A 13,496-nucleotide genomic window follows, 5' to 3' on the forward strand; every position below is an offset into this window, starting at 1 on the left:
TTTATTTTATACGAACAAAATAAATAAATATATTGAAAAATATAAAAACAATAAAAAATTATACTTCAGAAGTTAATTTAGTATCAAAAACGTAAAATATTTGAGTAGGCCAAGACATAGCCAAAGATTGCAGCGCCACAACACTGGCGAAAATTTAAATTTGCCGACTGGAATTCTTTCGGATGATTGCCTTTCGGATAATCGACGCTCTGCTGTATGTGAGCCGTTCACAGCCTGGCACACGTATTTGTAAAATCTAAGTGACTCGTACAACATGGAATTCATATAAAACGGAATTATCAACAGTGTTATAAGGGGAGGTCGACTGTACACATCAAAATATAGTTTAAAATAATAATACTTATAATACATTATTATATCGTTAATTTGAAACATAAGGTGTATAATTTAATGGTATATAAAACTATAGTGGCCTTCATGTTCAGACTATAAGAACTGACTTTCATACAAGAAGCTTCAAACCACCTTTCAAGGCCAATTCTTAATAGAAGTGCGTGGGACAATAGACATAAAGGGGACTAATGACTCCATTGTTAAAAGGAAAAGTATGATGTACAGGGGCAAGACACTACTAATTTGAGATGGAGAACATATTTTATATTTAATTTTACGTGTATATAAATTTAGTAGAATAATTGGCAGATACCTAAAAGGGTTTTCTACTGAATATTTATGAAGATAGATGCATTGGCTGGCGCTATATCGAGGTACGGTTGTGTGTACACACGTAAGTACAGGTATAAAATATATAAAAAATATAAAATATATTTTTAATTTATAAAATTAAAATGTAAAAAAACTTACATCGACGAAGACTGCATTGATATAATCGGTGTTATCGTTACTTTGAAAGGACGTTAAATATGGCCGAAAATTATCAGCTGAAAACGAAAAAAATAGAGAGAAAAAAATTACACAAATTTTAATTAAAAAATTATGCAAACGAGCGAACGAAATTATTTCATTAAGCAAAAATAATTATGCAAAACGACAAAATAGAATAATCTTGATTAATGGCGATGAAATTAAATTGAAAAGTAATTAATTATGCGCCTGTTTTCCATATTGGTTAATTAGAATAATCGTTTAGAAGAAGTCTCCGTGCAATATATTTTTTTTAACCATTTAATTAAATAAACGGAAACTTTTTAAATATACAAAACGATATTTATTTATTTACTCCAACTGAATTCTTAATTTTGTACAGTCGATTCGGTTTAATTTCATTATGTTGTTCCTTTCTATTATGCATTTATATCTACGCCTAAACTCTACGTAAACATATACAACTCCTCAAACAAATTACTTACAAAACTTGTCTAATACCAAAACGTGGAGTTATTGGGTGCAAATTGAGTAACGTTATCCTACGGGCGAAAAAGGGCAATTGCCTGGGGCCCTCGCCGTCGGGAGGCCCCAAACCGATCTCTTATTCTCCCGAAGAAAAATGTATGAAGTCAACGCTGTATGCGTGACCCCTTATTCAAATTCGTCCGGGTCCCTCGGAGCTATAACGAGCCACAGGAAAACAGAATTAAGCTGTGCATTGTTGTTTCGGCGATCGATACGCCTCATTTTTGTTAACTTCTTTAGAAAAGGAAACGAATAAAAGAAGAGTTTTACTTAATTTCAAACTTAGAAAAAAGGATATATTACTCGAAAAATCGATTCGTCAATCAAAACTCCGGTATTAAGATACGTTTATGTGTGGACATAAATCATTCGTGGGCAAACCACGGCGACCATCGAAGAAGTTCGAGAATGTTTTCAACCAAAAGCTTCAGGCTACTCTATTGAATAATTACAACTAAAAATAAATCATAATTGAGACCTTGCCAAATTTCTGCCTAAAAATGGGGGTCGTTTTAAGCGCGGGGCCCCTGGCCAAAAGAAACATTACATAGATACGGAACGAATAAATTAAGACGAGGACCCTAAGAGGAATGGGCCCTCGTCTTAATGTTTTCGGAGTAAACGACACAAAATATGATTAAAATTATAAGTAATGATGCAAGGGATATTGTAATGGTACAATCATTTGCGTGTTTTTTTTACTCCATAAATAAATAAAATTGTTATCTAGAAAATTAGCGCAACCACCGAATAATTGATTAAAATGCAAAACAATATTCCAAACGCACAATTTAGATTTATTTATTAGAAATTCTAGAATAAAGCATGAATAGCAACTACTTTAAGAATAAAAATAAACCAGAACTGTTGTACTAAACTATATAAAAGCATCGGTAAATTCGAGTTTCATACGTCTTTATGCTGTTAAAAAAAGAGAGAGAGAAAAAAAATTCTTTTGTGGAAGAGATTTAAAATATTTATATTAACTATAAACATTTCAAAAGACCAGCAACTGTAAGTTTGGTTCTGTGAATTGGTAGATGATAACAAAAGAGTATAGAAGCTGTAGAATTTAAATGGGAGGAAAATGGAAAAACATTCGAGGCGCATGTGCTTAGAATACTTACGTCAATTCTTAACAAAATTTATTTTATAGTTTTGACTTAAAAAAATCGATTATTCTCTCTGTCGATACGTTATAAAATAATGCACTCACGTGGTACAATTGCAACATCTCTGTTCTTTTCTCTGTTTTCGGGTCGATGTCCTCCGGCGCAATCACCAATCGACAACTTGGAGGCCATTTTGCATATTTTCTACACGTTTAAAAAATATAATAAAAATTTCGTTATTAAAAAGAAAGGGGAGAGGAAAGGATACGAATTCGTAAATTAAAATTTAATATATAAAAATAAACCATCGAATGGTACAACAGAATCAAGCAAATACTTCATGCATTTTATACAAATTGACAAAAGGTCTCTGTTAAAAAAACAAATCGTTTCTAAGAATTACGGTTTAAAAATCGATGGTATATTTGATAATTTAATAGATTTTTTAAGGTATTTAATCATTTAACATGGAAATTTATCCGGTTTATGCATTCGTATTACGGAAAAGGTCTTTACAAATAATCCAGGTTCTATTCAAATTAACACATAATTTTAAAAAAATATCCACATTCTGAACATATTTATGCAAGGCTAATAAAATGAAGAAGCATAAAACTTAAAAAAAAAAAAAAAAGGAATAATAATTAAATTTTAGTCGAAATTCTTTGAAATTTAAGCGGAGATGTTTAAATGCCCATTGGCATGCAGCAGGCCAATAACCTAATAATTCTTTCCTTTCGGATATATTTATTATTAATTTTATTTAATTTTATTTTAAAACAACCATATTTATTTACTTATTTCTTTACTGAAGCGGGCCATATCCAGCATATTAAAAAAAAAAAAGCACATATAACTGTTAGGAGGGATTCCACATCAAGAGAACTTTTCGGTACTTACCAAACACTATACAAAGTTAGCATTGCGGAGAAAATTAAAATTAAAAAATGTGCTTTAAATAAAAAAGAAAAATTTTTAAATGCAAATCATCTTAATATAAAAAATTTATTTATTTTATCCTTCCTTAAATCTAATTTAAAAACTGAATTTATATGAAAATCTTTATTCTACCATGGAAATTAGCTTTAATCTTGATATTATATTATTATAATAAGAATTAGATTAACATTTTTTATAGTTTTTAACGATATAAACCAGCTTAAAACCATTATCATCATTAGTTATAATCGTATAAAATTGAATTATTACAGAAGAGGATTAATGGAGAAACCATTAAGAATTAAATTCATTTCAGCAGAAACTGAAGATTTACATCAAGATCCACCAATGGTAACATTGGTACAATACGATACCATAAAGAGCAATAATTTTTATTGAATTTTTAAGCAATTCTGCCGACTTTTTTGTGGTTTCATTAACTTTCTAGAACTTCATTAGTCCAAGAGCCATCATCTTTTTCATTAAGAATAATAATTAGCCAACAATTAAACGGTGCTTATGCAAATTGATATATTCAGGCAATTAAAATTTCATCAACAATCTTGAAAAAAAAAAAAAATACCTGCCTTTGAGTGAAGAAGATTGCATCGATTAATCAATTACACTGTGCAATTAATCCACTAATCTCCCGATGGTACTTCATATTTAAACCGCTATTTTAAATGGTACAATTAACTTTTTTTTCTTCTTCTTCCCATAAAATGTTTAGTCTATGTTCTTTCGTTGCCAGTTTAAGGGATTTTATGTTTTAATTTGCTAAATTTTTGAAGTTACGTGCAAATGTAATTAACATCACCTTTGAGAATACGCTAATTGTCCGTGTTCTATACACAAATAAAGGCGAAATTATCGATTTTAAGCAGTATAGAGGCCTATAAAAAGTGAAATTATGTGTCAGATTTATATTAAAAAAAATGCCCTTAATTATAATGAGGAGTTGTGTTTAACTTTAATAATAATAATGATTACCAGAATAATTTATTATTATAATTACATTGAAAATACCGAAAATTCAAAAGGAAAATTACAAATTAAGTTTATTTAACTTTTAAAGTATGCGATAATTACAATAAATTTGAAGTTGTTATAAGCTACAAATTGTTTAGTGAGTGTTTACAGTCATTTAATTAAAGAACTAGCCAAAAGGTTAACTAACTACGGAATTGTTTCGTGTTCCAGTAACTAAAACATTTAATTTATCATTACAACATGAAATTTTCTACCTAAATACAACGTTTAATTTGCTAAATTTTGGAAAGTTTTAAGTCCTTCCTTCGTAGTTTACTCGCTTATCGAGTTTGTGTTAGATACTTTAACACATTTTCTTTGTAGTAGAGGATTTCTCCCTTTTTATATATATATATAGAAATTGCGTGACTTTAGGAAAGAAAAAGAAAATCAGTAGAAGAGATTTAGCACGATAGAAAGAAAGGAAAAGCATGGATTTCGTGCCCTACTAGTTATTCAATAAGGGAGGTACGAAGCATTGTTTGCCAGAAGTGAAAATATATTCACTCATCTAATAGAAAAAAAATATTTTGTAACGTATTTTAGGATGTTGGCACGAGAAAGAAACATATAAAAACGTGTTTAAAATGCTACTTAATTGTTAAATAATTAATTATTTAAATCGTGAAGTAGAGTTTTGATTTCATTCTTCCACCATAAATGCATCAAATCCATTTAATTCTAGTTCTACTGCTAGATATAAAAAATACTAAAAGCAACGATTATTCCCGTCTTCTAGCAAAGCCTCAGGGATTTTACAAGAAAAGAGGGGAAAAAATGTCACGTCTGGAAATAAAAAGCGAGAGGAAATATAAGATTCAGAGTCGAGATTGGAAGAGAATAATATCTAATGGGTGACGTTTATCCCTTTGACGATGTAACAGATTAATTGATGAGTGTGTTACTGTTCATCAGATATCTGAACAATTAAATGATTCCACCAGAAATATTGTGGAAAAAAAACAATAGTTTAATTAATTAAATATCTGACTGGTGTTAATAAAAAAATTGTCTTAAGGACGAAGTAAAATTTATTATAAAGTTGCAGAATTTACTTTTTTTTTGACTTAGCTTCTCTACTCGAGTTGGCTTTTTATGAGATAGCTTTTGTTGATTTATGGCTTTTTCTTTCTTTATCTTTCTCCGTTCTACTTGTCACCACTCGAATCTGGTAATGCATTTGGAATATCTCGTAACATTTCTTTCTTACGCACTTATTTTATTTTCTCATTTATTTACTTATATTTACGTCCAATTTTCTATATATTTTACTGTCGATATCGAATAAAATTCGAGTGAATAGAACGATGTTATATTGTTATAAATAACAATAATATAAATGTAAGGAACGAATTTCCCAATGTTAGGTATTGTGCGTTTTTCTATTTAATCTCTCTAATGTCTTACATTTCAATTTTTCTCTTACCATTTAATTTTATAGGCAATTGTTCAGTGCAGTTTCTTCTTCCAAGTTGGCACTTAGTGCAGTTTCTTTTTCCTTTATTTTTTTTCCTCCTACTCTCTACCACTAAACTAAAATCAACTAGTTCATATCTCTAGTGACAACTCGCTCCTTTTTTATTACATTAACACCATAGCCTTTTTACAGATTAATTTATCTCAAAACATTTAATTCTATAGGATTATTTTTTAAGTTAACGATAAAAAATGATGTATTTTAACCTATATATAATTATAACATGGAAAGTATTTGTTTCTAAAAGGCGTACACACCTCATATTCTCTCTGGTATTCGTTTTGTTTGGTTATAGGATTCTTCATTGATTTGTGCTTGAGTTGTTGAGAAATTTGGGTGACGGGAAACCAAGTGATACCGCACACGTGAGCTTCTTCCAACGTTTCGTGGATAAATCTATAATGATCCTACCGAAGAAAAATGACATAATTTCGATTGTTTAAAAGCTAATTTCTCGAGGTATTTCTTTGAAGAATCTTACCACGTTTTCTACCATTCCTCTTCTGGATTGTCTTAACTTTTTGGTATAACCGAATGCATCGTATACGTTGTCTTCTTCGGCTAATTCTAGATTAGCATCGATACAAAGATAAGTTCCTGTACGACCACAACCGTCACTAGAAAATATATTAAATATTTTAATCGTACAATACAAAAAAAGGCAACGTTAAGTGGTAAAAATAATCGAAATACATCATAAATATTGGCTTTAAAAAATACAAATGGTTGGGATATTACTTAAAATAGTATTTTAGTTATTGTACAAATATATTTGGCAACGTAGAAGAGTCTTATATTAATTAATAAACACTTAGAACCTGTCACACAAATGTCTTTTTATAAAGATGAAACCTTTTTGAAGTTATATTTATCTGATTTTTTTATATAAATGGGCTGTATAATATATCTTTTCCGGACATAAATTATTATTAAAGATTAGGACAGAGCCAAAACTTACATTGTTATTCGAAAAAGATATATCTTCATCACCATGTATTTTATTGAAAGTCAAGATTGAAACTGTAGAAGTAGTGATCAATATATCATCATCATTTTGGGGGGAAAGAGAACTTAAAATCGATATTTAAAAATTCTTTTTAAACATTTTATATATATACATTTGCTGTATACTGTAATTTTAAAAAGGCCTTAAATGTACGATATAAAGGGGCAAAATATTTGATGTTCCTAACTAAAATTATATATATAATTTTTACTATTTTAGTTAATTTATACAATATTTTCTGTTAGAAATCGGGGATAAATGATTGTATTTCGAGACGAGTTACTATACAATAATTTATCCCACCAAAAAATAGAATTAAATGTAAAATATATATCTTACCTACAATGGACGATAGTAGGACCCGAGTTAGGAGGGTAACTCATATAAATCCTGACTCTACGTCTAAACTCCAATAAAGCACTGGAAAATGGGCAAGTGTGAGAGGGCCAATTGGTATAGTGTAATTGAGTAATGTCTCTCACTTCGTCACCCTTGAAAGAAGAAAGTAATTCTTACTTAACTCGAAAATAAGTAATCGTATATTATAACAAAAGAAGAATTGTCTTACTTTTCTTAACCTGATGGTTCTAATAAGAAAGTTGGCTAACATTTCTTCGGATAGTAATATCGTCTCTAAATCACCGTACGATTCCGATTGATTGATTTCGCTAGGCCAATATTGAACACACATAACCTATATAAAATAATATTAACTTTCAAACTACATCCCGAATAAGCCTATAATACAATAGAAGCTTTGTTCTGAGAGCCACGCAGAGCTTCTATGAAGTAATTAATGACAATATTACTTACTCTAATAAAGTCAAATACTTTGGTCAACATAACAATAACGTAAGAATTTTGTTCCCAAACCATCCTCCAAAAGTCAGCAATGGTATATTCATTTGGTCCTTTTAAATAATAATAATAATATTATGAAAAGGAATAAGAAGAAAGTTATTTATAAAATGCTTTACCTTGAGCTGCTATGTAGGCGTTTGGCTTAACAATACTCTAGAATAGAAATTATTTTATATATTTTTTATATTAAAGAAAAATAGTTGTTAGCAATCGTGTAGAATAATAATAATAATAATAATAATAAACTTAATTATTACTTTTATTCAGCAACGTAAGAATCGATCTTCTAATTTTTAAAACGTGAGAAAATTAGCAATAATTTGCATATGAGAACGTTATGATATTGAATAATAATTCAAATTAACGGAAAAAAATTTGAATATTACTCCCGAATCAATATACTTTTTTTTTAAATAAGTAAATATTCAAATATTCAGTTTGTTTGAAGAGAAATAAAGAAAATTTACCAAACGTGCCATTGAAATAAGCAAAAATTTTTTAAATACTTTTCGTGTTTGATTAATCGAAAGGAAGTAATAAAATAAAAATTTTACTATATAATTATTATATTAAATTTGTTTTGTTAACATTTTTTGCTTTTTCTCTTTCCTATTTTCATTAGTAAAAATTGTAAACGAGTAAAATCGCAATTAAGTCCGACCACATTCGAGATACAATACACGACCCCCTTTATCTCCCCAACCCCTCCACCTATAATCACCAAAATTTAACACCATCAATCCTCCTAATAACCAAACATCCCTGCCAAATTTCAGAAATTTTCGACGCAAAACACAGAAGTTATTAAGCTTTAAAGATGTTGTAACAGAATAAAACCCCCCAATGTTTTTATTACATTAACACCATAGCCTTTTTACAGATTAATTTATCTCAAAACATTTAATTCTATAGGATTATTTTTTAAGTTAACGATAAAAAATGATGTATTTTAACCTATATATAATTATAACATGGAAAGTATTTGTTTCTAAAAGGCGTACACACCTCATATTCTCTCTGGTATTCGTTTTGTTTGGTTATAGGATTCTTCATTGATTTGTGCTTGAGTTGTTGAGAAATTTGGGTGACGGGAAACCAAGTGATACCGCACACGTGAGCTTCTTCCAACGTTTCGTGGATAAATCTATAATNAATATAATATTTATATTACGATTTTAAATATAGCGTTGTAATAATAAACGTTGTATTAATAATAACAACTTCTAGAAAAATGGAAATTGTGTGTGTCTAGGCAGTGAATCGATGGGTACCGGAATCCAACAGTGACCACCTCCACGACCTTGACCTAATTCTTGGGGATTAAATTTTATCATTTAAACTGTAAGATGAGGGAAATTTTAAATCTGTAGACTAGTTTTAAACGAAAATCATGGGGGAAATATCCCTCCACGCGTGTCTTTTAAGGTAATAATGATGAAGACACACGATTGATGCAACATATCTATATGAATTAATGAAGAAAATCATAGAGCAATTCTAGAATTAAAAATGCGAATTATTTTATTTAATACTTCACTATATACCGTTTAATAAAGGGAATAAGTTAACTTATAGATTTATACTTACGTCAATATACGAGGCATTTACATAATCCGAGTCTGGAACTCCGTGGATAGTTTCCAAAACTACTCTATTAAAATCAACTGGAAAAAATAATAATAAATCATTTTAGGGAATTGTAAATATGAGGAATAAGGAAATTTACTGTAAACTCTATTCACGTTTCATGATCATATTCTATTCACTTATAAATTCATACTGTCGTCCGTCCGTCTTTCCTTAATCTCGAGAATGGGTTTAGATAGATAAAATACGATACTAGCTATAAAAACCAAGGAGAAGGAGGCCCCAATTAACTATATATAAATTTTCCACACAAAGCATAAGTCACGTTATTTCAATTCAAATATTTTCCCCTGGAAGATGTCATACTTACAAGACACCGTTGTTAAAGGGAAAAGTATGATTTACAGGGGCAAGCCACTACTAATTTGAGATGGAAAGCATATATTTCGATTTAAATTTCTTAATGAACAACTCAAAAGTTTCATTTATTTGTAATAAATTCTTCTAAAAATTCTATTACTAGAAAACTTAAGTAAATAGAAAAGAAAATTTTAAAAAAATTTCATATAGGACTTAAATAAGTTAAATATTAATTTTCTAGATGCTTTAATATCTGATGCAACAAGTTTATATTACATTTTCGCATCGCCAACTATAAAATTGATGTTTTTTGCCCGAGGAATTTAGAAATCGTTGGCTCAAGATATGAGAGTTAAAACGATCAGAAATCTGTCAACTCTCGCATTTTTTCTATAATAAATGTCTTGTAGATTAAACTTTCTTTACTCCTCTTCTATATCTGATTAAGAATTACTAGAATAGAAAGGTATAATAAGTTAGAAAACCCCCACATTTGGCTTGTAAGGTATAAAATGAATTACAGATTAAACATAAAATAATCTTCTCTCTTTTTTTCCTCTCTCTCTATATATATAAAAACCTTAAAAATGTAATAGATATATTCTTATATCTGAGATATTCGTTATTTAACTTATATATAAGAAGCTATTAGATTTAATAAAGCCAGTAAGTAGATACAATAATAAACTCCTTACTCGATATATAAGCCTTGTACCATGTCAGATTCATCTAAAGAATATAATAAGGATATTAGATTACATCCCAAATATTTCCAATAGCTGCTGCAACTGGCAGAAACATAATACTAAGGAATATATATATGATTTGGAAGGAAGATCGGCATCGTGTTGCTCGTGTTCATAAATCTTCCACTGAACGGTAACTACCAAAATTTGAGAACAGTTAAACGATCCTTCCAGACATTCCTTTAATCAATAATACTTAGGATATCTCTCATACCAACGTTTATAAAGATATAAATATAACAGCAATTTATTAACATTTATTGTAATAATTAACGACAATACAAATCTACTAAATTTTAAGTGTAAATTAATTAGAAACACGATACGAATTAATAAACAGAACTAGTTATTTAGAGGCATACGAGGGTGTCCCATCGATGAAAAATAATATATTTTGGACATTACAGATAACAAATATCATTGTAGGAGCGTTATAAAGATATGTTTTTATAGAAAATTTCGTATTGCATGCTTAAAGTAATTGTTGGAGAGAAATATCTGAGATTCAAACGAGGACTTCTCTTCGTTTGAAAACGTTTTTACAAGAAAAATCGATAATCGATGCCATGTTAAATCTTTCGATAATAATACATTGTACTGTCCTACATTACAAGATCGGGTTTAATATAAATTAGAAACATTTTTATTATTATTAAAATCGAGAATTATAAAAAAATACTTCCAAATGTTACGTTTATCTTCTCTTATCTATTATTGAACAGTACTTAAAATGTAATTTTCTTATATCCCTTCTTTTACAAGTTATCTGTCACCGAAAAATGATGAAAGGATATAGTTATAAATCATTTCTATGGTTTATGTGAAGAGCAGAAAGCTTTCTTGGATCACCAGCAGCTTCTTTCAAGCTAAAAATTGAATAAGACGAGGATCTTTTATAACTGTTATTGAACTCAAATTGACAATTAGAGTAAAAAATGGTCATTTCTTACTTAATTTTAAAAATCTTTGTATTTTTATTTATTATAAAATACCAAAAAAACCCTTCAATTTGAGGGTAGGATGGGTTTTTCTAATAACAACGAGTAAAATCGTCATTAAGTCGAGATACGACACACGATCCCCTTTATCTCTCCAACCCCTAGACCTTTAACCACCAAAATTTAACAGCATCAAGCCCCCTAATGAATAAACCTCTCTGCAAAATTTCAGAAATTTTCGACGAATAGTACAGGAGTTATTAAGCTTCAAAGAGAGTGGACACACACGCATTAATATCCATACATACTCATCGCTATACTTTCCCTCTGTCATATATAATAAAGCCGGAAAGTAAAAATAGTAATAATTAAAACCAGAAAACGTTTCAAGACATAAATTTTGATCATTTTTAATTGTAATATTATTGTAATAGAAACAGGGAAGAGGAGGAAAGAAGAAGGAAGAGAGAAGAGAGAGAGAGGAAGGAGAGAAAGGGGGTAAAAATCTGACAAAAAATGTTCTCGTCCTTCAGATCTAACTTCGAATTTTAACTAATCCACGTGGTTTTTTCCCGATAGATAGATAGTTTTACACGATAATCTCATTACTCATTCAATGTAGCCAGCCAAATTTATTACAAGTAATACCCATTAGTGATGAAAATATTAGGAAAAAGAAATAGTAAAGCCCCAAAAAAATCCTTGAAAAACTTCCAAGTCTTTATTATTAATATGCGTCAATTAATAAAAACAACGTTTACATTGACACATAAAAGTATAAATATTTCCATTCTCACTACCAAATTGATTAAAAATTTTACATAATCATCGTTCAGTTATAATTTACTATGTTATAACATTTATAAACAACCCTATCGATATTTTAAAATATATTTCTTTGAAATTTTATAAATATTTTCACATCTAATACCTTTTAAAAATGGAAAGAATCCTGCAACATCCCTTACAATTTATTTACACGCTTAAGTTTGATCCAAAATTTATTACCGAAACTTTCAATAAATTTTTAAGAATATAAAATATAGACTAAAATAAAATCAAATTGTAACCTTTGAAAAAATATATAAGAAAAAAAAGGTAAAGAAAATCCTTGTATTTTTTGCATTAAACGATGAAGATTTGAAAGAACAATCGATCTTTGAAGATTTGAAAGAACAATCGATCTTTGAAGATTTGAAAGAACAATCGATCTTTGAAGATTTGAAAGAACAATCGATCTTTATTTTTTAATCGATCCAGTATGAATCTGTAATCGATTCCCTTCCTGGCTTTTCTCTTTTAGTTTTCTAGCAGACTCCATTACAAGGTTTCTCTAGCAGTAGTTGGTATTCTAGTGATAGCATCATAAAACTAGAAACAACCAATCTTAAAACCTCGTTGCCATTTTATTACACGGGGTGTTGTAAGTAATGTCCGGCTAGCCAACACACTTCGATTATTTCTTCTATAATTTCCGAATTCTAATAATAAACAAGGATATAAATTAATTATAAAACTAATTATAATCATTTGTAGAGATAAATCTTATTCATTTTTAATGAAACAATATCGTAAAAAAAGTTGAAAATCCATCAGATTACAAAAATCCAAGAAAAGGAAATTAAATGGATAATTAAATTTAGTTGTTTTGGACGTGATTTTACAATATACATAAAGAGGAAATGGAGTTTATTGGATAAAAATAATAACTCCCAATAGAATACATCGTACCCCCATTAATGGATGCGAGAACTCACCAGAATAAATTATTTTTAAAACTTCATTACTGAACAAATTACACTACGTTCTCTTGTCTTCGTCTTAATAATTGTAGAGTTCACTAATTAGTAAATTGTAAAAGAATACACCTTAGATAATACCGGGTTAACCTCGATTAATCGGGACGTTACTGTAATATATTTGAATCTAACACACAGTTTCGTATGAATGAATCTTCTCACAAATAATAGAGAAGTTGCGGCCGAAAGTTTTCATCTCTCGAACGTGAACGTCGAACGTCGAGCGCCGTTATCTTGTAAGCGGCGCTCGACGTTCGACGTTCACGTT

The 13,496-nt window shown here is 29.2% G+C and overlaps 1 protein-coding gene across 4 annotated transcripts in view; it reads right to left on the reverse strand.

Moving 5' to 3' along the window:
* Positions 1-13,496, reverse strand: part of LOC111618623 (receptor-type tyrosine-protein phosphatase mu-like) — a 36,430-nt gene that overhangs the window by 11,110 nt on the left and 11,824 nt on the right. For 3 of the 4 annotated variants that reach the window (XR_002755600.1, XR_002755599.1, XM_023360177.1), the window contains exons 3-12: positions 9,386-9,462; positions 7,915-7,951; positions 7,751-7,848; positions 7,506-7,631; positions 7,277-7,428; positions 6,413-6,548; positions 6,189-6,338; positions 3,387-3,392; positions 2,591-2,690; positions 826-902 (exon numbers count right to left, since the gene is read on the reverse strand). Coding sequence is in view for 2 of the 4 variants with exons in the window: in XM_023360177.1 (XP_023215945.1) it covers positions 826-902; positions 2,591-2,690; positions 3,387-3,392; positions 6,189-6,338; positions 6,413-6,548; positions 7,277-7,428; positions 7,506-7,631; positions 7,751-7,848; positions 7,915-7,951; positions 9,386-9,462 (959 nt within the window). In the remaining 2 variants the exon portion in view is untranslated. The remainder of the gene's footprint in view (positions 1-825; positions 903-2,590; positions 2,691-3,386; positions 3,393-6,188; positions 6,339-6,412; positions 6,549-7,276; positions 7,429-7,505; positions 7,632-7,750; positions 7,849-7,914; positions 7,952-9,385; positions 9,463-13,496) is intronic. The other variant, XM_023360178.1, reaches the window with a different exon arrangement.

This window comes from Centruroides sculpturatus, unplaced genomic scaffold, assembly GCF_000671375.1.
Source record: "Centruroides sculpturatus isolate CEXI.00-Female unplaced genomic scaffold, Cexi_2.0 scaffold94, whole genome shotgun sequence".
In the NCBI taxonomy this organism is placed as follows: Eukaryota; Metazoa; Arthropoda; class Arachnida; order Scorpiones; family Buthidae; genus Centruroides; species Centruroides sculpturatus.